General features: G+C 41.2%; 1 protein-coding gene across 2 annotated transcripts in view; it reads left to right on the forward strand.

The window, feature by feature from the left end:
- STK26 (serine/threonine kinase 26) overlaps window positions 1-25,181 on the forward strand; it is a 69,087-nt gene that overhangs the window by 20,360 nt on the left and 23,546 nt on the right. For both annotated transcript variants that reach the window (XM_063433534.1, XM_063433535.1), the window contains exon 2: window positions 22,367-22,597. In XM_063433534.1, the coding sequence (XP_063289604.1) occupies window positions 22,367-22,597 (231 nt within the window). The remainder of the gene's footprint in view (window positions 1-22,366; window positions 22,598-25,181) is intronic.

Raw genomic sequence — 25,181 nt, forward strand, 5'->3', positions numbered from 1 at the left:
ACCCCTAGTCACCTTGATGGGGGGGGGGGGGGTTCATTTAGGGCCCCCACCCACCGCGCAGGGGTGGGGGCTAGGGGGGGAGGACAGTAGGTCCCCCCCCTTATTGTTTTATTAGGGCCCCCACCCACCGCTCAGGGGTGGGGGCCGGGGGGGAGGACAGTAGGTCCCCCCCCCCTTATTGTTTTTATTAGGGCCCCCACCCACCGCGCAGGGGTGGGGGCCAGGGGGGGGGAGGACAATAGGTCCCCCCCCCCCTTATTGTTTTATTAGGGCCCCCACCCACCGCTCAGGGGTGGGGGCCGGGGGGGAGGACAGTAGGTCCCCCCCCTTATTGTTTTATTAGGGCCCCCACCCACCGCTCAGGGGTGGGGGCCGGGGGGGAGGACAGTAGGTCCCCCCCCCTTATTGTTTTTATTAGGGCCCCCACCCACCGCGCAGGGGTGGGGGCCAGGGGGGGGGAGGACAATAGGTCCCCCCCCCCTTATTGTTTTATTAGGGCCCCCACCCACCGCTCAGGGGTGGGGGCCGGGGGGGAGGACAGTAGGTCCCCCCCCTTATTGTTTTTATTAGGGCCCCCACCCACCGCGCAGGGGTGGGGGCCGGGGGGGAGGACAGTAGGTCCCCCCCTTATTGTTTTATTAGGGCCCCCACCCACCGCGCATGGGTGGGGGCCCAGGGGGGGAGGACAATAGGTCCCCCCCTTATTGTTTTATTAGGGCCCCCACCCACCGCTCAGGGGTGGGGGCCGGGGGGGAGGACAGTAGGTCCCCCCCCCTTATTGTTTTATTAGGGCCCCCACCCACCGCGCAGGGGTGGGGGCCGGGGGGGAGGACAGTAGGTCCCCGCCCTTATTGTTTTATTAGGGCCCCCACCCACCGCGCAGGGGTGGGGGCGGGGGGGGGGGACAGTAGGTTCTCCCCCCCCCCAATCTTTAACCCCCGCGCAGGGGAGGGGGGGTGTTTATTGTTTTTTTTTTTTTTTTTTTTTTTTTTTTTTACAGTGAGCAGCCACAGGCTGCTCACTGCTTACTAGACATGCCCCTACTCGCGGTATAGCGAGTAGGGGCATATTATTTACTAATACTAAGTAATTTTTACTTAGTATTAGTAAAGTTGGCTGAAAGACCAATTCAGGTCTTTCAGCCTTTTAGTAGATAGCTCCCTGATACCGTGGGAATTAGGGAGTTATCTACTAAGCGGCTGCAAGATGCAGCCGCGGCAATGAATAGGATCGGAGTTTCATTCATTAGAATGAAATTCCGATACAAACAAAGTACCGAATTGCATCCTAACACCAATGGAGAATTCTGTTAGGATGCAATTCGGCAGTTTTGCCGGCGTTCTGTCTAAGTGACAGGACGTTTGGCAATACTGACAGGAAGCATTGTGGGAACAGGGAGGAAAGCTAGGGATCATGGGAAAATTGCTCTGACCAGCGGAAATGAAGCACACTTTGCTCCTCCGCTGGTCAGAGCTGGTCAAGCGGAGGAATCCCATAAGACAAAGAGTCCCTTCTTTGTCTTATGGTTTTAAAGAAAACTAAAGGAGACAGGAAGAAAAGAAGAACAGATCCTGAGAGAGGGGTAGAAGAGGAAGAGATTGAGGAAAGGTAAGTTCGGCATGACAGTGCCGCTTTAAGCTCTGCCAACTGTAAGTAAGAATTCTTCTATTTTTTTTATACAATTGGACTATCCTCCATGTCATTGACATCTTCTGGATATCGTATAAAGTAGAACTTTGGACACAACGATACAGATCCCATTGGACTTAATATTATTATCTGTTGTATACAGTGGCGCAGACCCATCCCCCATTCTCTTGTTTTATGTATTATACTTTTTTTTTTTTCTTCTTGTTTTTGTTTTTTAGCTAAGAATCTTTGTTAAAGGGCTCAGAGACTTCTTAAAGTTTAGCATGCTTTTCTTATAGTCATTTATGATAGCTTACATCAAGCATGTCAAACTCGAAGTCTAGCACGGGCCACATAAACAAGGTTTAAGTTTACGTGGGCCGCAAAAAAAAACTTACATTTTAATAGAAACGTAAGTTTATTTTGAAAAGTACAGTATAACCCCCCCTCAACCCCGCCCCAGCTTCCTCCCCTACTAAACCACAGCACCCCCTCGTCTAAATCCCAGTCACCCCCATATACTAAATCCCAGCACCCCCTCTAGCCAACAAGCAGACTCCACTCACATTGCCGCTGCCAGTATGTGACTCCGGAGTCCGGCCTCTGGTATACCACAAATGGCGCCGTCCGCACCCTGTGCCAAATCTGATCCTCCCGCCACTCCATGAAACCCTGTGAAGGTGGAGTACGTCAATATCACGTTGGAATGTGACGTGGCGTTGCATGCCTTCATGCACCTCCAGGTACTCCACTGTCCAGTCGCAGCCAATGCAACACTGACCCACACACTCACCGACCAACACACACATTCTTGCACACACCATCTTCTTTATTGTTCCCTACCTTTGAGAGCTGATGTGGTGTCTCTCCCTGGGGTCCTGTGGGGATCTATCTGCTCCTCACTGTTCCCTCACGCGCAGTTTAGTGATGCCGGGTGCCGCAATATGACGTCATATTCCGGCGCCCCGGCTTCACTACAGATGACGAGCTCTCGAGGGAGCAGTGAGGAGCAGGAACACTGAGCTGCCTCGCTGGCCCTCCTCCCCGGCTGCGTAAATTGCATTTTTTTTTTTTAATGAATATTTCCATTTTAAAGACTAATGCTGACAACTGATACACATAGAATTGAACTTTATATACTTTGCTTTTGCTTGGTTGTGATAAGGCAATATACCGGTGTATATATATATTTTTAAAATTATTTATTTTACTAAAGACCGGTGAATCTTGTAAATGGATTTGCAATAAAAAATGCTTATATCCCTATACAGCAAATGACCATCAGCATTGCTGTTACTATTGAACGATTTTACTGCTAACCTAACCTGTTCTATTTGTGTGTCACAATTCTGTTTCCTTTTTATGGTTTCATCAACATTCTTTAGTGAACTGTCATGGCAAGGCCTGGCCTAATATCTACAGGTTGGTAACACAGTAATTGTAACACAATCTCTGGCTCTGTTAATAAGTAAATGGAAAACCACTTTAAGAGAACACCTTATCTTGATGCTGAAAAAAACGTATCCTTCAAAGAAGGCAATACCATAGATATGTCCTAAATGAATTTTCTAACCTTTTACTCTTCCTGGTTAATTTATTTTGTGGTCATTGATTAGCTTTCATTCTTGGCTGAAACTTCACTGGATTCATAGTTTTCTATCAAATGGTTTAAATAGTTAGGAATGTAAGCAAACCATGTGGACTCCACATATGAGTTCCAATTGAGAGCCAAAATAATTTTTTTTTTTTTTTTTTTATTTAAATGAGAGAAGGTACAATATTAACTATTGAGGTGTGTGTGTGTATGTATGTATGTATGTAAAAACATTTTCTCACGATCAAACAAATGGATCATTACCCTTACCTCTCACACAAGACAGGTTGCACTGAAAAGGCTTAAAAAAAAAAAAAAATGGAGTCCCCACCACCAAGCTCCTGCCTTATAAATGATATCACTACCCTGAGGTCCCCAGTATCTGCCTGTCCTTGGCAAATAGGGGCAAATAGGTCAGGTAGTCCTAACTTCTTATGCAGTGTGTGTATATATGTATGTGTGTGTGTGTGTGTGTGTGTGTGTGTATATATATATATCAATCATTTTTTTTGTTTTGTTTTGTTTTTTGTTTTGGTTTTAGGTCGGCATGAAAACTTGGGATGTTTTGATGGCATGGCAATCTAAAGTGCAAAAAGAATTGTCTGTATGTTGTATACCTGTTTAGGTATATATCAGTCATGGATGCAGATTAGGATTTATTTTTTTTTATAGCTAAATAATTTCATTTGTGTAGTCGACATCTGGGATTTCAAAGTGTAATCCTTGAGGTTTGCAGCCACACCATGGTTAATTGACACATTGCTGTGTAATACATAATGTTTGTCTGACTTCATGTTAAAGTGCCTAAGCACAAAGGGTTCTACTTTGGTTTTTAGAAGTGGGAACATATGGTTTTAAATGGTACAAATTACATTTAACAGGTCACTGCAGGCAGTCCTTAATGTATAATGTTTCTAAGGCTGTGAATATATATTTTATCAGGAAAAAATAATTCATGAGCTAAATTATGTATTTAATTTCTTTAGCAGCTGTTAATCTAAGCACAATCATGATCTGACGTTTGTGGGTGTCATGCCCACTTCTTTCTTTCACCTTGCTCCCACCCCTGTCTACTCCTCTACCATGGAGCCTATATGCTAACTTCATTGCCACCCTTTTAGTGTTAAAAAAGAATATCGGGTAGTACTCAAGCGAGCGGCTTGCTCTAACCAAGAACAAGTATATGTTGACTATTGATTGACAGGTGATGGACAATAGATTTTATTACAATTATCAGAAAATATACACATTTGCTAGTAAATCTACTGGCATAACATATAGATATTTATTACTTTATTTTTTAATTTGTTATGCTTTTTAACTAAAGGTCTTTGTACATTTTAAATATAGAAGTTTCCAAGCACTGCAGCTAAACTGTTATGTTTGTCTTATGCCAATTCAAAAAAATAGATACGTTTCCCAGCATCCAATTGCATTGATTTCATTTCAATATTTCTGTGTTCAGAATGTACTTTAAATGCTTTCTTTCAATTATATGATCTAGCGCCAGGGTCCCTCAGGGCGGGTTTGGGCTTCTCTGATGTAAGCCGAATGGTCATGCACAGCAAGTGCCACACGCGCATTAGGTCTTCCTCATAGGAAAACATTGACTCTGTTTTGCTTGATGCTGGATGTCTTATTTATTTATTTATTATTGCCATTTATATAGCGCCAACAGATTCCGTAGCGCTTTACAATATTATGAGAGGGGGGATTTAACTATAAATAGGACAATTACAAATAAACTTACAGGAACAATAGGTTGAAGAGGACCCTGCTCAAACGAGCTTACATTCTATAGGAGGTGGGGTGTAAAACACATTAGGACAGGAATTTACAATCAAATAAGGTGGGCTGCCTTTTAGGAGAGGGCAAGAGACAGGTATGTGAGGTAAGGGTTAGTCTTGGAGGCCATAAGCTTTCCTAAAGAGATGGGTTTTAAGGCACTTCTTAAAAGATGCAAGACTAGGGGAGAGTCTGATGGCGGTAGGCAGGCTATTCCATAGGAAGGGAGCCGCCCGCGAGAAGTCCTGCAAGCGCGAGTTGGCCGTACGAGTGCGGGCAACGGACAGGAGGTGGTCACGGGCAGAACGGAGAGACCGAGAAGGGACATACCTATGGATCTGTGAGGAGATATAAGAGGGGCTAGAGTTGTTCAGTGCTTTATAGGTGTGAGTTAGTACCTTGAATTGACTCCTATAGCATACAGGAAGCCAATGTAAGGACTGGCAGAGGGGTGAGGTGTGAGAGAAACGACTAGAGAGGAAAATCAATCTAGCAGCAGCATTCATTACGGACTGTAAGGGTGCAGTACGGCTATTGGGGAGACCAATCAGGAGAGGGTTACAATAATCCATGCGGGAAATTACTAGAGCATGGACAAGCTCCTTGGTAGTATCTGGTGCAAGAAAGGGGCGGATGCGGGCTATGTTTTTAAGATGGAATCTACAGGATTTGGCAACATGCTGGATGTGAGGCTCAAAGGTGAGACCAGAGTCAAGTATGACGCCAAGACAGCGCGCTTGCAAGGATGGACTGATGTTGGTACCACAAACTTGGAGGGAGAGCGAAAGAGGAGGATCAGTATTAGGAGGAGGAAAGACAAGGAGCTCAGTTTTTGAGAGATTGAGTTTCAGAAAGCGGGAGGACATCCAGTCAGAGATGGAAGAAAGGCAAGCAGTGACACGTTGCAGGACGGCAGGGGAGAGGTCCGGGGAGGAGAGATATAGCTGGGTGTCATCAGCGTACAGGTGGTAGTGAAATCCAAAAGAGGTAATAAGTTTGCCAAGAGAGGCAGTATAAAGAGAAAATAGAAGGGGACCAAGGACGGAGCCTTGGGGAACTCCAACTGAGACAGGGCAAGGGGAGGAGGTATCATTAGAAAAGGAGACACTGAATGAGCGTTGGGAGAGATAAGAGGAAAACCAAGAGAGGACAGAGTCACAGAGACCAAGCGATTGAAGAGTTTGAAGAAGGAGAGCATGATCAACGGTGTCAAAGGCCGCTGAGAGGTCAAGAAGAATTAGTATGGAGTAGTGGCCTTTGGATTTAGCTGCGATTAGGTCGTTAGTAACTTTGATAAGGGCAGTCTCTGTAGAGTGGAGAGGGCGGAAGCCAGATTGAAGAGGGTCAAGGAGAGAGTTGGAATTGAGGAAATGAGACACACGGGTAAAGACAAGTCTTTCCAGAAGCTTTGAGGAAAAAGGGAGCAGGGATATGGGACGGTAGTTAGAGGGGGTGGATGGGTCGAGGGATGGTTTTTTTAGTATAGGTACTACAGTGGCATGTTTAAGGTCAGCAGGGACGATGCCAGAGGAGAGCGAGCAGTTGAAGATGTGTGTTAGAGAAGGCACGAGACAAGTGGAGAGAGATCTAATAAGGTGAGATGGGACAGGATCGAGCGGGCAAGTGGTGGGGCGAGAGGAGCAAAGAAGAGCAGCCACCTCTTGGTCAGTAGCTGGGGAGAATGTCTGAAGGGTAGGAAAGGCATGATCTATGTGTGATTGAGAAACAGAAAGGCAAGGAGGGGAGAATTCTTTCCTTAGCTGTTCAATCTTGTCAGTGAAGTAACATGCGAAGTTATCAGCAGTAAGGTTAGTTTTGGGGGTGGCCACAGCAGGGCGAAGAAGAGAATTAAAGGTGTGAAAGAGACGCCTGGGGTTGCGGGAACATGAACTAATGAGAGTGGAAAAATAGGACTGTTTGGCAAGGGCAAGGGCTGCACTGTATGAACACAATATGAATCTATAATGGAGAAAGTCTGATTGTGTACGAGACTTCCTCCAGGAGCGTTCAGCACAACGGGAGCATCTTTGCAGGTAGCGCGTTGATTTAGTATGCCATGGTTGGGGGCGGGTCCTCCTCGAGGTGCTTGTTTGGAGTGGCGCTGCAGTGTTCAAGGCAGATGTAAGAGTAGAGTTATATATGGAGATGGCCTGTGAAGGACAGGAGAGGGAAGGGATGGACAGCAGTTGTGAATCAATGTCAGCTGACAACTGTTGGAGATCAAGAGAATTAAGGTCCCTCCTGAGTTGAGGGGGGTTAGGCTGAGGTTTTTGGGTGAGGGGGTATGTGAGAGCAAATGATAAGAGGTGGTGATCAGAGAGTGGATATGGAGTGTTGCAGATATTAGATACTGTACATGCATAAGTGAAGATTAGGTCAAGGGTATTGCCAGCTACATGGGTGGGAGAATCTGCCCACTGCGATAGCCCGAGGGAGGAAGTCATGGAAAGTAGTTTGGTGGCTGCAGAGGTCAAAGGTGGGTTTATAGGAATATTGAAGTCCCCGAGAATTAGGGATGGAATGTTAGAAGAGAGGAAATAGGGTAGCCAGGCAGCAAAGTGGTCAAGGAAGAGAAGAGGGGAACCAGGGGGGCGGTAAATAACAGCAATGTTAGCAGAGAAGGGTTTGAAAAGGAGAATTGAGTGTATTTCAAATGATGGGAAAGAGAGAGAAGGGGGGGTGGGAAGAGGTTTAAAAGAGCAGTGAGGGGAGAGGAGAAACCCAACACCACCACCTTTACATTCAGAGTTTCTTGGGTTGTGGGTAAGTTGGAGACCACCGAAGGACAAAGATGCAGGGGTGGCAGTGTCAGAGGGGGAGAGCCAGGTTTCTGTTATGGCTAGTAAATCTATAGAACGAGAGATGAAGAAGTCATGGACAGCAGTGGATTTAGTTATATTGCAAACAGAGCGTGCGTTCCAGAGGGCAGTATTGAAGGAGGATTTAGAGGAACATGAGATGGGTATGAGATTAGTGTGGATCCTTGGGTTAGTATGTGCTGAGTTTGTTGCGAGGGGGCCGGGGTTAGGAGAGACATCACCAGCAGCTAGGAGCAGAAGGATAGAAAGGAAGTGAAGGTGGGAGTAGGATTTGAAAGTTTTGTAGGAGGGTATGTATGTAGAGGATTTGGGAGGAGTTGGTGGAGATAGGCTGGAAAGGTATGTGTAGAGTGCATGGGATGAATAGAGAGGCTGGAAAGGTATGTGTAGAGTGCATGGGATGAATAGAGAGGCTGGAAAGGTATGTGTAGAGTGCATGGGATGAATAGAGAGGCTGGAAAGGTATGTGTAGAGTGCATGGGATGAATAGAGAGGGGAGGGGAGTAAGGTGGAAGTAATAATTATGGTGTTGCTAGGGACAGGTGAGTGAAAGGATAGGGATATTTTAGTGATGAGAGAAGTTAGTGTTAAAGTGAAAAATAGAAGGGAGAACATTAGAAAAAGTGTATTATATAGATATGTAGATCATATATACAAACACACAAATATCAATGAGTGATTAAACCAATGTCTTCATGCAAAGCGCGAGGGTGTCCAGCATTGTTTCACAAGTCAAACTACAGGAAGTGGCTAGTTGACAGCCACTAGAGGCCATGTTAAGACTGTAAAGTTTACATTGCAGTGTTAAGGTAACTGGGCACTGCACCTAGACCACTTCCACGATCTGAAGTGGTCTGGGTGCATGTAGTGTCCCTTTAATCATCATAAAGGCTGGCTGAGTGCCATGTGAGATGAAGTCTGCAACCAATGGATTCTCAAAAGTTAGCAAGCACAGTGTTTGTATTTATTTACAGACATGTCGCCAAAGCATATACAGGTATGTTGACTGTAGCGTTGCGATTCGTTGTATATCTCCATGACCCTTAAAAGGTTGTGACTGTAATCTTATTTTCACCAGATCTGACACAAGTTAGTTACTTTCTGCATGTGGCAACCTGATATGTGGGCGAGGTCTGCTTTTCTCTAGCAACTCCCGGTTGTCTGCTTCCTTTTCTAATTATCAAACAGCTTGTTCATCTCCTGTCCATTATCTTCACTAGTTTTTTTAGACAGGAGATATCGTGCTGACGTAGCTCTTAGCTCAAAGTGTGTTTTGTCTCTGTCCAATAGCCTTGTAATAGCCTTGCTATATTTATGGCTGCAGAACTCATTGACGATTTATAAATGAGGTTATTTGAAACGGTGTTGTCTTGGTAACTTGAAAGAAAACAGAATTGTTCCTTCATGTTGTATTCAGTTTGTAAAATATATCAATTGCAGTATACAATGGTAAAATGCATGTTGAAGGAGAAATGCAGCAAAGTGAGATATTTGGTCTCTAGCTTTCTGCATCATGAACTAGTTAGACATTTCTGATTTTTTTTTTTTTATGTTTTTTCGTTTCCCCCCCATGCGCACTTATATTATCAGAGATTCCAGTGTTATACACCTACATGTGTATCTTGATGCATTCTTGGTCTCTAAGCCTGTGAGAATCCGCCTCACTATTACTTGGCACCACCTCGGTCAGTGTCCCAATACTTTTGCCTTGTTCATATTTGGCCCAGCTATGGAAAGCATGCTGTATATGCTGGCCAACTAGAAGCCATTTTTACACTCATTTGAAGGGCTGTGCTCTGTAATTCTGCTTTGGATTTTGTCCTGTTCCCTAACATCCCCAAAACCTTGGTTCATTACTTGGGACATTCAGTCTTCACTCCTGATAAGTCAAGCAATCACACTAAATGTTGTGAAATGAATGAGAAGGGACCAGTTCATATGATATTTACCTTTTGGTGCATCTGTCATACGAATGTACACATGTTTCTTACTCCGATAAATGATTAATGCTGTTGTCATAAGGAATTCTAAACTTCTTGGCGTGATAACTGTGGTTAGCAATGGTTTAGGGCTAGGCCACTGACTTTTTGAGCCGTTGTGCTGATGGTCCTCCTTTAAATCATAAAAACATTCACAAACTGTATCATCTATTATTATATATATATATTTTTTAATGAAAGCATATCAAAACACTGATGCACTACAATCATAGTATTATATGCAATGTGGTTTATCTTGGTGATTTCTGTTCTCACTGAGCCTTGTTGCTTAATATTACCACTGTTGGCAGTTGCAGGATGGTAGAACGCAGATTAATAAGTGATATAATGGGTTAGAATGCAGTCTATCCAGTTATATTGTACTAATACCTCTTGCCCTTTGACTTGATATTACCATACCTGAATGTACACTGCTTTGTGTTGTGTAAGCACCAACCTGCCTGCATGTACTGCTACAGAAACTGCCAACTCCCTTCAGCACATCCAAGTGTGTTCATGGCTCAAAAATCCTGTCTCTTAATCACGCATGGACTGTATCAACATATATTTTTTATTTTGATACGGATACCTCTTTTTGTATTGCTGGTTTAAGCTTTTTGTGCCAACGCCATTACATTTGGGTAAATAAAGTACACCCTATTCATTTTACATAGGTAAGCATTAGACGTAGCATGTCACATACTGCAGAGGGCATCCGCATGTTCAATTCTTCCCAGACCATGTAAAAACATCCAGTTAGTTGTAACTAGTGTTATTGTGGAATGGAACAGATATGTTATGTAATGGTAGGTAACATGCTCACAGAACTGAACTTTTGAGCACTGAAAGAAATTCAGTGTAAGAAGTTTTAAATTGTATCAGATGTGCACCTAAAAGTAAAAAGATTTCTGTAAAAAAGGTACTGTAAGCACCATAACCATCATAGCTAGTTTTGGTGGTTATAATATGAGTCTTTGAGTGTCCTCCCACGTATTTTTGTTTTTCCGTTCCCCTGGTTCTTACCTATTGCCTTGGCCCTCTGCAACTGCTCCGCTATTAGCACTATTTACATCCACATTGTCTCAAAGCTGTCCCACTTTTGACCGCAAACTTAAAAGCTGCAAGATCTAGGTAAATCTGTGAGCAATGCCAATATTACAGTTGTTTGTGGGTAATCCTTCAATAATGTGTAGGGTTATTGGTGCACCTCAACGTGAATTGCCTGAGGGATGGCACGTCAGCAGTAACTGAGCCCCCAATAATTATTTTGTATGTTAAGTGAGAGTTGTTAAACAATGCCTTCAAGTTCTTTCTTCCCATGGAAATATCCAAACTTGAAAGGAGCACTCCAATCACCATAACCGCCACTGCCAAACAGATTGTAGCACAAGCAAGTTTAAAAAAAAAAAAAAAAAAAAAGTTTTATATCCGTTCTATGACAAGGGATTACACATATGAGAATTCTAAAAAGAAATCCTACAGAAGGCTTTAACAGAATATTATCCAGGCACTTTGAAACCATAGCATGCATTCTTGATACCTGCTAGCCTGAGCCCATTGTCTCTGTGTATTTGGGAAGTGGGTGTGACTAGCCACCCCTCCCTTCCCTACTGATGACGCAAAACCAGTCCAGACCAACACTGCAGTTACCAGGCTAGCAAGGTAGATTCAAAACCTCCAATTCACTAACTATGACATGGGCTGCAGTTGCTACTCTACACCAGCCCAGTGCTTCTCATAGATGAGCATCGAATCCAGTGTTTTTGTTTTTGTGAAGCATGAGCCATATTAAACATCATGCTGTTTGTAATGACTCTGATTGTAAAGACCCTAAAAAAAATGGAAGGTCTTGATAAGGAAGTGCTAGAGGTGTGCTTACGGACAAATAGAAATGTTTCTCATAAGCAGCAGTCTTTTACATCGCCTATGTACCAAAACCACTGCATTAGATGTAGTCTTTTGGAGCTTAATGTCCCTTTTAATAAACTGTTTAGCATAGGTGTAGGCAACCTTTTGTAGCTAAACTGTGACAGAACAAGACTTTAAAGTCTGCTAGTCCTATTTTATTTATTTTTAACCCCTTAAGGACACATGACATGTGACATGTCATGATTCCCTTTTATTCCAGAAGTTTGGTCCTTAAGGGGTTAAACGGTGTGTATGCTAATGCGTTTTGTGTGTTTGCATGTAGGTTGTTTGTAGTATTTGTGCTTAAGTGGAAGGCTTTTTGTGCATCTCTCTCTCTCTCTCTCTCTCTCTCTCTCTCTCTCTCTCTCTCTCTCTCTCTCTCTCTCTCTCTCTCTCTCTCTCTCTCTCTCTCTCTCTCTCTCTCTCTCAATGTCACAATTACAATTCTTAAAGGGACACTATAGTCACCAGAACCACTACAGTTTAATGTAGTTCTTCTGGTGTCTATAGCCTTAACCCTGCACACTTGTCAATGTAAAGCCTGCCTTTTCAGAGGAAAGGCAGTATTTACATTGTTGCCTAGTAACACTTCTAATGACAGTCACTCAGACGGCCTCTAGAGGTGCATCCTGTGTCAGTGCTGCACAGTGCTCAGCACCTACGTTCAGAGTCTCCACGCTCTGCATGGAGGCACTGAATGTACGCCATAGAGTTGCATTGAATTGATGCATCTCTATGAGGAGATGCTGATTGGCGCAGCATGGCATTTTGCCACACATGCGCAATAGCATCCCAATCCTTTCCTCGGGGAAAGCATTGGATTGGTTGAGATCATCAAGAATGATTATCACAGTCATGGAAGCGAGACCAGCATATAATGGACATACCCCATTTGCAATACCTTGGGTTGTCTACTTTTGCAAATGGTATGCCATCATGGGGGTAATTCTTATTCCTGGGCTACCATATGGTCTCAAACGCAACGTAACCAATCTGGCGAATTTCAATGTGAAAAAAATGAAAAATGTAACATGCTATATTTGACCCTGCAACTTCCCAAAACACCATAAAATCTGAACATAGGGGGTACTGTTTTACACATGAGACATCGCTGAATACAAATATGCGTATTTTATCGCAGTAAAAGCAAACCGTATTATGACATTCACAGTTAAAATGACACGTAGAACTAAATTATTTTTTTTGTAAATTCTTATTTTCTCCCATTTTTTTTTTTTTTTTTATATTTTATTCATATTAAATAGTTTCATACCTAAATATTTGATGTTAAATGAAAGCCCTGTTTCCCCTGAATAAAATTATATATAATAAAGTTTGGGTGCACATAACATGAAAGAGGCGAATTACGCCTGAACAGACATATAGTGCAAATTCAAGTTTTTGTTTAAGTTTTGTTTTTATCACAACGTGTACAATTGGCTCAGCCCTTAAGGGGTTAATCATGGCTACTTCTACAACTCTTATTTTACCCTTTTTTATACTTTGAGATAAGAGATGTCCTGAAACAGCATTTAACATCATAAGCAGAGATAATTTAAACCAAGCCAAAGAAGGTTCTTTTGTTCTGGATTTTTCACTGTTCTATTCTGAGTGCCTTGAGATACTGACCATTCTTAACACCATCTGTTCCTGAGACATCTTGGGTCTCCAACAAATTAATTTTCATGTGATACTTTTATCTACCAGAAAGACAGTGGCTGTCTCATTGACAGCTGCTAGAGGCGCTTCCGTGCTTCTCACTGTGATTTTCACAATGAGAAGACGCCATCGTCCATAGGAAAGCATTGAGAATGCTTTCCTATGGGCTGGCTGAATGCACACGCGGCTCTGGCCGCGCATGCGCATTCAGCCGATGAAGGAGGAGAGTCCGCAGCTCTGAGGGAGCCCGATGCTAGGAAAGGTGTGTTTAACCCCCTATTCCAACTTCAGCCCGGCGGGAGTGGGACCCTGAGGGTGGGGGCACCGTCAGGGTACTATAGTGCCAGGAAAACAAGTTTGTTTTCCTGGCACTATAGTGGTCCTTTAACCCCTTAAGGACACATGGCATGTCATGATTCCCTTTTATTCCAGAAGTTTGGTCCTTAAGGGGTTAAATGTTATTTACCCATCTTTAGTATTATGCTTTTTTTTTTCCCCATGAAGACATAACTTTTTTTTTTTTTTGACAAATTATGCGTTTATTAAACAGTATCTAAAGGGATTTGTATTAAAATTGAAAAGGCTTGTACAAAAACACACTTTCGGATTGGAAAATGGGGGAAAAGCCTCCTCTCAGGGATGACTCTGATCCATAAGAGGTATTGAAACATATTAGGAAGCAAAACATAAGTTGCTTCCACCCTCCACATTGAAATGCTGAATGACGCAACGCTGTGTTTTGTCACACTTGCACAATAGTCTCCCAACGCTTTCCTGTGGGAAAGCATTTGGTTGGCTGAGATTAAGTTTGAGCTAGCTGTAACCGACACTGGACTTAAGGTAAAAAAATCTCATCTTTGATATTAATTAAAGGGGGCCTGGGCGTCTAAATAGTGTTTCCATAGCTATAGTGAAAGGAGTACATGTTTGTATTCCTGTTACTATAGTGTTCCTTTAAGTAGAGGAGGTCTGGGTACCTTTAGTGCACAGCACTCCAAAACCCACAACCACTTCAGCACACTGTAGCATTCAAGGTGTGTGGAGTATTCCCTCAATTTGTTTTATTGAGCCCTTGCTTTTTCTTTTCTTTTCCTCTATTTCTGTTTCTAGTATATATGTGTCTTCCTGTTCATAGTTTGCCACTGTTCCTGGAGTGCTAGAGCTTGTTTTTTTAGCTTCGTGTTTTTACGTTCTGAAAATCTTTATAGTCCTCTGTACTATTTAGCTGCTTTTATGTGACCATCCCAGTTTCAAGTAACTTGGAAATGTAGAACCTGGTGCACCCACAGTGAATTCATTTTGGTCTTTAAAATGATCCCTGTCATATGGGTGTGTTTATTGCTTGGAGAGAAGTCATTTGAACCTGAGGTGTGCTCAGTTTTACCTTCACTGTCTTTGAACTTCGGTTTCCTTCAAATTGGGTGTGGGGCGATGAAATGAACTGCTGACGTAGCGTAGAAAGTATTAGGAAATGGTTCACGTTTAAAGGGTCACTGCAGAGCGGATTTACCATACTTTGTAGACATTATGTAGACTATACAGCGCTACGGAATTTGTTGGCGCTATATAAATAATAAAATAATAATTAAATGCTAAAATATTATTTCTAATGTTAGTTTGAAAAGAAGGAAAAACCTGAAGCAATTACCAGCTCTTTTCCAAGAAGTGAATCACCATTGAATAAAAAAAAAATCACTAATAGCTTTTTCATGAAATGGTTCATTTTCATTTAAATTTATATTAAAGATTAAGCAGATTACATCAAAATCCACTATAGACAAGACAGAGCCAACTTTGCAAATCAAGGGAAAAAAAATAAAAAATAGAAATGTTCAATCTATATGCTGACTGCCACGTGCAAAGGACAAAGTTTGACAGGGAGCTTTGATGGAGGTGCCCAGTTGCAAAGTACAGAAGTGTGAATTACTACATTTAATCCCATTTTTCACACCTCCTAAATACATATGTTAAATATAGGGACAAGTAAATATAATATTAAAAATCATGGGGAGTGTCTGTTTCCCTTTAATTACTTATGAACACATTTTATGTAAATCAAGGAGATCAGGAATATGGATGATGGAATTGCAACTTTGTGTACAAATGTATGTAAAATTAGTACTGCTAGAACAAGTTACCACTGTATAAATGTCATCTGTTGGCATGAAAAAAAAGCTAATTTGCAGTTTTGAGTTATAAAAAATGAAAAACTACATTTAACTCCCTTTATTGGACCAACACGCTCTTCCATCATGCAAGAGGTGTGTTAGTTTAAAGAGTTACTCCAATCACCTTGACAACTTCTGCTTTTAGAAGTGGTCATGATGGTAGGAGTCTGGATATGCAGGATTTCTGCTTGAACACTGCAAACCCAAAGTTATTTACAATTGTGTGCTGGAGCTAGTCACAACTCTGTCACATGTGACCTGGCTGCCAAATGTAAATTCTGTGCATATTTCAGGTGTCAACGGAAACGGCATTCTGTCGACGGACATTCTCTGCTTCTCACTTTGCTGTCAAAGCTTGAGTCCACCAATCTTCCTTAACTGTAGTCCTCCCTCTCCCATCTGCTATTTTCTCTCCCGCCCTCCCTACTCCTGCACTTTCCCATCTCTTCGCTGGCTCGAAGCACAGTCGTGCAACCTGAGATGGTTAAATGGTCCCATCAAAGGCTATGAAAAGGGGGCGTGCTGAGCAGTGCCTGGAGCCTTGCCTGGCACTGGATTAAGGGAGGTTTTTTGTGTGTTTTTTTTGGGTGTGGTGAAGGGTCCCAAAGAACAATGTCCAATAGAGTATTAGAAGTATTTTTCTTGTACAAGACCCAGAAATATCTAGAAATACATACCTTACAGGAGCAGAAGTAAGATTAGGTGACGCTAGAAAACTTTCCAAAATACATCTTCCACCAGTGTTCATAGTTTCAAGTGGCTGTAAATCTTTGTTATTAAGTATTTATATATTCATTGACATACTGGTGCTCCACTGTCAAGGTAAAGACTTTATAGAATGGAAATATTGTCTAATTTCTCCAGCTTACCAGTATAATGTCTTGTCTTGTGTCATAGAAATATCATGCAATATAATTAGAACAATAAGAGCCTTCTATTAACACCCACTCTGTAACATGCTTGAACAACGTGTGATTTTAATAAGCACTTTGACGTCTGTGCTACCTTTTTTTTATTCCTCTTTTATTAAATCTACACAATCCTTTTTGGTCTGAAGCTGTGTTTGAAATGACGGTTTAATGGAACCTTTACTTGAAACAAGTCTGGTCGTGTTTTATTGGCACTCACTCTTGCTCCTTCCATTTATTTATAAACTAGACCAGTGATGGTTAACCTTTAAAATTCAGATGCTGTGAAACTACCTTTCCCATGATGCTTAGCCATCCAGTTTCCCATTTCACATGCTACATGTGTATGAAGATCATGAGAGACTTTGCACAACAGCTGCAGTGCCCAAGGCTAGATATTGATGAACTACATTGTCAGAGTATCGTGTGGTCTAAACACAATGTACATCCATTTTTCTGCTATTTAAGACACATGATCTCTCTACACCTTTCTCCAGCCATGCATTGTTAAAGGAACACATGTAACAAACATTCCCAACTCTTTTGGCTATTGCCCAACCCCTAAACAAATAAAATAATGGTCTTTCCTTACCTTTACTCCAGTGCCAGATGTCTGTGTGACCTCCTTGGCTGAGATTATCAATGCTGATGATCTCAGCCAATTTAATGCTTACCTATAGGTAAGTACATGTACTTTTAGGATTTTATATTAACCCCTCACAATAATCTGCCTTGCTTTATGTTAAAGTAGGCAGAAATCGCAAAATGTCAACAGTCCCTCCATGTTTCCCATTGTGAGAGATTCTGATTTTCATTTGTAACTGATAAAGGCCTTATAGAAAATGTAAGTTCAAATCTACTCTGCAGACTGTAAAAGCAAGTTGTGATGTAGCAATGAGAAAATCAACCCCTGCAGGACGGACCCCACACTGGTTTCCACACCAGATATCAACTCTGCCTTTGTGAGGTCCAGTCACATACTCCTCAAATTGAAAGATTTTGATTGCAACGATCTTACCAGCTCAGAGCGCATGCACACTCCGTGAGCCAGTGGGGAGTGAGGACATATTTAATATTAATAATAATGCAAATGTTTTAGAGAGGCTGGGATGATGCAGGGGAATTAAAGTTGCTATATCATGAAAAATAAACTTCATCTAATCTGTTTCTATATAGCTCCCTGTGTGTGAATCTCTTTTTAATTATTACCTGAGCGCTCTTGTTGTCATTAAATATATAGTTAAAAATAGCGACTACTTTTTCTCATGTAGTTGACTAAACTTGACAATGGGCGGAGATTAAAGCAAGATTAGGTTTCAGATACCCATTGGATTTACCCACAATCCATCAGTAAACAACACAATCTCACAGAAGTGAAAATAGGAGAAAGAAATGAAGAAAAGATGATAAATGTAAATAAAGGCAAGTGACAGAGGCGAATACAATTATTAAAATACAATTGGCATAAGGAAAGCAAAACCAAAAGACAGGTCCCCTTTAAATAAATGTGGGAGGGGGAAGATGCACGTTTCCCCTTGCAGTTGCTGCCTCCAAGGGAAACGCTCACTATGCGCTCTTTCGACAGATGTAATGTTTTCACGGAACTAATATTAGGCAGCCCGGAACAAAGAAATTGGCTGCCTAATTGATGTGTGCAACTTGCCCCCGGCACCAAAATGAATATACCTCTGTATGTGTAGTGTTTCCAAGCACAAATGCTGCACATATAGATTTATACCACCATGACCACTTCTAAAAGCAGAAGTGGTCATGGTGGCTGGAGTAACCCTATGGAAAAAAGCCAATGTCAAAGAGTAAAATTATCATTGTTTTTTTTTTTTTTTTTTCGTGTGTCACTGTAATTTGACCTCTCATTCATGTAAAGTGAGGAGTGTTGGCATCATGATGCTCAGAGCTAGCTCATAATCGCTTGGAAATCTGCTGAGTAATGTTGAACAAGCACATCTGTACTTAGACATTTCTCTCAAAGTGCATGCACCCTCACTGGGCTTGCTCCTGATGCACAAAACAGGTTAAATTAATTTACAACATATCTTTGGGCTGCCCACACAAGATTAAGTCTAAATGAAATCCATTCAGAATATAAATGTGTATATATAGCCATTAAAACAAAAAAAGAAAAATAATAAAGTGATTTGCATAAAAGTTTGGTTTCGTTTTATTATTCGACATGAAAATCAACTATTTTGTCTCTTGCACATTTAAAGGAACACTACAGCGTTAGAAATATAAATCTGTATTTCTAACTTTAGTGTTTCAGTCCATAGAATTTTTCTTGAGCCATGATACAGCCTTTCTTTGATAAACTGTAGGTTATTTTGTTTACTCCTTAACCAACATTGTAAACAAATAGATAATGCTGCAGCCTCAGGCGTCTAAAGACCAGGCCTAGTATCAGCCACAAAACTGCACAGTATTGATGGAACTGTCACTTATCACTTGATACCTCTTTGATGTGCCATATTAAGCCACCCTTAGTAGACTTATTACATTATGAAGAATATCACTTTGTTTTGTGGACAATGCACCTCTTGTCAGGGTGTCACAGGTGACCGATCAAGTTTCTTACACAGAAAACTTTTTCTTTTTTGGGGTACCTTTTTACTTCAGGGATGACCAAAATGTTGTTTCTAACTGTTGTGAGACTGCCACTCCTATGTTTCTTTGCCAGCCTTGAGCTACTGCAAAGAGCCAAGCACTCATTCTATAATTCTGCCATATATTGGACATGACGTTAGCACTATGTACGGTAGTATGTTTTTTTTTTTTTTTTCTCCTTCTTGTTTTGTGATTGAGGGGGATTATATACGCATTGGATACTCCTCTTGACTGATGATGACTTCTGTGTGACCGTTATAAAGGTTTCTTTGAAGTTGTCTGGGCCAATACTAAAAAAAAGTCTCCATGCCAGGCTTGTAGTGTGTGATTTAATACATGCTCTTCACATGTCAGTTAACCATGGATGATGGTCTATTATGACTAATTGGTAGGATTATTGATGGCCACTATTAAGTGCTCTAGTTTTTTTTTTTCCAAGTTCTAACTCATTAAGGTCCAAGCTTTTCAGAGTTGCTGTGCATCAAGAACTAGAGATATTTGATATTTTTGTTCAACCATGATTTTCCCCAATCGCATTTAATGGACCAACACTTAAGCACAAACTGTCTCTGTTGCTTTTTTATTTATAGAAAGAGGAAATGCTGAGTGGCATAAATGTGGTCTTTTCAGTAAATATGGTTTGCACTTTAGCTGAGGGAAAACACCTGGCTCATTGGTAAGTTTGGAAGCCATAGTAATTGTTTTAGAAATGTGTGGTCCTCAATTTGATTACAATGTGCTTGCTAATGTTGGTCCCAAGTATCAATATTTGTCTTTACCTAGTTACAGCTGCGATATATCTGGCACTAAACTATCATGTTGGACTAATGCATGACCGCATAGACTGCCATTCTGTCGTTAAGTGGTTAAAAAAATGGAATGTGAAAATGTTTCCTTCCTGAGTCCTTAAAACATGATATATGCAGATTTTATTGTATTTTTTTTTTAAATCATGCTATGTAAAAGCTTCTACTTTTCCTGCTATTTTTAAACCTTCCCATCACTTCCTTATTTCTGTTTTGTATTACATTTTATATGAGCTACGTTAAGTCATATTAATATAAGTGTACTTGGATGCACAGCTACACTTGCTTTTGCTTGGTATCAGATCGTCATTGTAAGGTTGTTGTTGTTTTTTTTTAATCGGGCCAGAAAGGAAGGCTGTCTGCAGCTACATATGTAATATTTATATTTGCTACCTTAGTACTAATTGGAGAAATGTTTAATCCTAGCTGTTTTGGTTTGTCACACTCTGCCATGAAGGTTGTATTCTTCCTTTGCAGAGCTGTCCAAGCATGCAAGGGTATTAATTTGCTAGCCTTAAAGTGACTGAGCACCATAATCACTTCAGCACCTTAGTGTTTATGGTGTTAAGTCTATATGTGCTACAAGCTAAATTTTATCTGTGGATGGCACTGAAATTTCAAAATTTGAAGAAAAACAAAGCCAGTGCCACAAACCCAGGGGGAAGGCACCCATAGATACAAGCACCTTAACCACCACAAGGGGCTATAGTGGTTTGTGCTGAATGCACCTTTTAAATTGTGTTGGCTTTATATAGTCCTTATCAATGACACACAACACACTCTGCAATTTAAAGCAGCATTACTTGACAATTATTATTTTTCAACCCGTGCGCAAACACTTTTAAACAAATATACAAACTAAAAAAGCACAGGAAAAACGTATGTGATAAGTTTATAAACATCCTATAAACTTGGTCAGATTGCATGGTTTGGCACGCCTCTCAGCCTCCCTCCAATCTCTTACCCAGACCGGTCCACAATTGACAGAAGCGTTGTGTAGCAGCAAGAAAGAGAGACCTGACACTGGAACCTACTGCATAAATCACACTGATCAGACTCCCTCTCTTCTTCCCTGTCAGAATGTAGCAAGGTGAAGAGATCTTCTGACTGCACATGTGTAAATCTGTCAGGCGTGCCCAACGTACTTTTCCAGCATTCCTAGGGATAGGACACTGCTTAGATCAGTAAAGTGAGTGTCTGCAAAGTGAGGCAGCTGTCTCAATCAAAGCTAAAGCTTTTGATTGAGACAGTTGTTTCAGAGTGATTCATGCCCCTTTAATATGAGAAGTGGGCTTAAAACAAGGTTTAAATTCAGTGCCATGTAATGGTAAATTCTCTTAATTGGTTAGTATGGGAATTAAATTCAATTCACTAAACAGTAAGTTCATAGGTTGCCGGGTTTGAAGCTGCGTAATAGAGATGGGGAAAATGAAGTTATTTAAAGTCAGGGGTGTTTTGTGCAGCAATGGATTCTGTGTCTTGCTTGTCCAATATCTTTTTTTTTTTTTTTTTTTTTTTTTTTTAACTTCCTGACCTATATTGGCTGTATTAGCCTGTGTCCAACAAGTGCAGACGTAGTTTGTCTTCACAATGTTTTTTTGTAACAATCTCCATGACACTAGCTAAGGCTTCTGGCACTTGCCCATCTTTTCTGTGCAGATCAGACTTCTTTTTGGTATTTGATAGTTTCTTTAAAAAGAGATTAGCTTTTCAGAGCTTCTCATGTGTGCTTCTGTTAGATAGAGGTTGCTAAGGCCTGTGGTATTTATCTGTTTGGCATGTGTACCGAGTACTTTAGATACAGAGTACGTTCGGTCCCCACCTAGCTCTGAATATACAAATTGCCATAGCCACTTATACCAGCATTTATTACAGATCACACTACCTCTTTATTGCTACAGAAAAACTAGGCAGAGTTCTAAGTAAGAGTTAATGTCAATGTTTCATTTGCACATTGTTTTCTGTTACAGGTTTGCTGAGCATTATGGCAAATGTGGTATACAAATATCTTGCGTGTCAAGGATAGCCATCACTCTTATGTAGTTTTCACTTCTGTGATTTTTCATATTTTTGACAAATATATGAAGACTGTTACATTAAAAAAAGTGTATTTTTTTTTATTTTTATTTTTTTTTTTTAACTTATGGATGGGAGGGGGGGCAATTCTACACTTTGCACATAGCTATAGGCAGTAAAGAAAATCTATGTACAGTATTGGTAACACAGACAACAGGCGTAGTGAAGGCTTACTACAATGCTGATTGAATAATGCACTGATGTGAGAGGGTTGTTTGAGACCAGCTGGTGTATTTGAGTTTCTGTGATACTTTTGCACATTATTACTCCTGTGATCGCCCTTGGTTTAGTGCAAAACTGTTCAGTTCCTCTTTATTGATATAATCTTAAACCTATAATTTCTTCTTGTGTGTGTTGACACATTCAAAGATGTTAATGTCATCCCCCCCCCCCCCCCCCCTCTCTCCATTTTCTAGAACCACCGAGCTGATCCAGAAGAGTTATTTACGAAGCTGGAACGCATTGGGAAGGGTTCTTTTGGAGAAGTATTTAAAGGAATTGATAACCGGACTCAGCATGTGGTTGCTATTAAAATTATCGACCTGGAAGAAGCAGAGGATGAAATAGAAGATATACAGCAAGAAATAACAGTCCTTAGCCAGTGCGACAGCCCGTATGTGACTAAATACTATGGATCCTATTTGAAGGTACTTTTCACATCATGTCTCCGTGCTGGTTAACATTACATTTCTACTTCTGTCAAACACCATAATCTATAGTAGGCACTATTACACATTTAGAAGTCTCTAGCTGCAATTGCTACTGTTTACATAAAGACTTGCACAGTTTTACCTTGTGCAGTAGTTGTCAGGTGGCAGTAAGCATTCCATCAGGATGTCCTTCTGCTGGCAGTAGTTGTTCATTATAAGCCATACTGTAAATGGTCTTCTAATCGCAGAGATTGGCAGTTGGTCTCTGTAGTTTCCCTGCAACTTTCATTACCCCCACCAAGGTACATAATTTAAAATCTTAATGTGCTAGATTAGCCAATAGTTAACTTGCCTTTAAAACATGTACATTGTTTCTTTCCAGTTTGTAGCGTTGCCTGGAATGTCCATATACAGTGCCTTGCAAAAGTATTCACCCCCCATTAACTTTTTACCTATTTTCTTGCATTACAGCCTTAAGTTCAATGTTTTATTAATCTGAATTTTATGCGATGAATCAGAACACAATAGTCTGAGTTGGTGAAGTTAAATAAGAAAAATATATACATAAAACTATTTTTTTTTAGAAATAGAAAACATAAAATTAGCATGTACGTATGTATTCACCCCCTTGTTATGAAGCCCATAAAAAGCTCTGGTGCAACCAATTTCCTTCAGAAGTCACACTATTAGTGAAATGATGTCCACCTGTGTGCAATCTAAGTGTCACATGATCTGTCATTACATATACACACCTTTTTTTAAATGCCCCAGAGGCTGCAACACCTAAGCAAGAGGCACCACTAACCAAACACTGCCATGAAGACCAAGGAACTCTTCAAACAACTAAGGGACAATGTTGTTGAGAAGTACCAATCAGGGTTAGGTTATAAAAAAAAAATATCCAAATCTTTGATTATTTCCAGGAGCACCATCAAATCTATCATAACCAAATGGAAAGAACATGGCACAACAGCAAACCTGCCAAGAGACGGCCGCCCACCAAAACTCACGGACCAGGCATTAATCAGAAAGGCAGCACAGAGACCTAAGGTAATCCTGGAGGAGCTGCAGAGTTCCACAGCAGAGACTGGAGTATCTGTACATAGGACGACAATAAGCCGTACGCTTCATAGAGTTGGGCTTTATGGCAGAATGGCCAGAAGAAAGCCATTACTTTCAGCAAAAAACAAAATAGCACGTTTTGAGTTTGCGAAAAGGCATATGGGAGACTCCCAAAATGTATGGAGGAAGGTGCTCTGGTCTGATGAGACTAAAATGTAACTTTTCGGCCTTCAAAGAAAACGCTATGTCTGGCACAAACCCAACACATCACCCAAAGAACGCCACCCCCACAGTGAAACATAGTGGTGGCAGCATCATGATGTGGGGATGTTTTTCAGTATCCGGTTGAGGAAAAGATGGATGGTGCTAAATACAGGGATATTCTTGAGCAAAACCTGTACCACTCTGTGTGTGATTTGAGGCTAGGACGGAGGTTCACCTTTCAGCAGGACAATGACCCCAAACACACTGCTAAAGCAACACTTGAGTGGTTTAAGGGGAAACATGTAAATGTGTTGGAATGGATTAGTCAAAGCCCAGACCTCAATCCAATAGAAAATCTGTGGTCAGACTTAAAGATTGCTGTTCACAAGCGCAAACCATCCAACTTGAAGGAGCTGGAGCAGTTTTGCAAGGGGGAATGGGCAAAAATCCTAGTGGTAAGATGTGGCAAGCTCATAGAGACTTATCCAAAGCGACTTGGAACTGTGATTGCCGTAAAAGGTGGCTCTACAAAGTATTGACTTTAGGGGGGGAGGAGGGGGGGGGGTGAATAGTTATGCACATTGACTTTTTCTGTTATTTTGTCCTATTTGTTGTTTGCTTCACAATAATAATTAAAAAAAAACATCTTCAAAGTTGTGGGCATGTTCTGTAAATTAAATGATGCAAATCCTCAAACAATCCACGGTAATTCCAGGTTGTGAGGCAACAAAACACGAAAAATGCAAAGGGGGGTGAATACTTTTGCAAGGCACCGAATGCTTAAATACGTTGGGTATACGTGTATTCGGTGTTCTGAAGTGTTTTTGTGGAATTTCTGGTGTCACAGGAGTCTGTGTGCATGAATGTGGCACTGTGCAGGCAGTGTGCATGACTTCTGTAGCATTTTAGTTTCCTTCCTAGGTATTCTCTTACTTGCCTCTTATTTTCCACCTGGGGTGATTCCGCCCACGAGTGTCCATCAATGCACAATGTACCTGTGCTAGTTCCAGTAAGCAGTGTTGTCTTTGAATTGTTTGCATTGTAATGATTCAGAGTGGGTTTGACATCACACAACTCGGCGCAAGCCATGAGTGAGCATAATGCAGTTGTACCTCTTTCTGGCATAAGGGCTGTGTAGCGTCCAATTACGTGCTAAAGTTAAGTGTATCGAATGTAATAGCATTGTAAAATGCAAATTTTGGCCCATATTCAAAACACAGTCTGTCCCACAATTATGGTGTCTGTGAATCATCCTGGAGAGTGTAGTTCAACTCTGGCATCATATTAGACACCGGTTCCTTTCACTGAAAGTTAG

This window comes from Pelobates fuscus, chromosome 9, assembly GCF_036172605.1.
Source record: "Pelobates fuscus isolate aPelFus1 chromosome 9, aPelFus1.pri, whole genome shotgun sequence".
Lineage (NCBI taxonomy): Eukaryota > Metazoa > Chordata > Amphibia > Anura > Pelobatidae > Pelobates > Pelobates fuscus.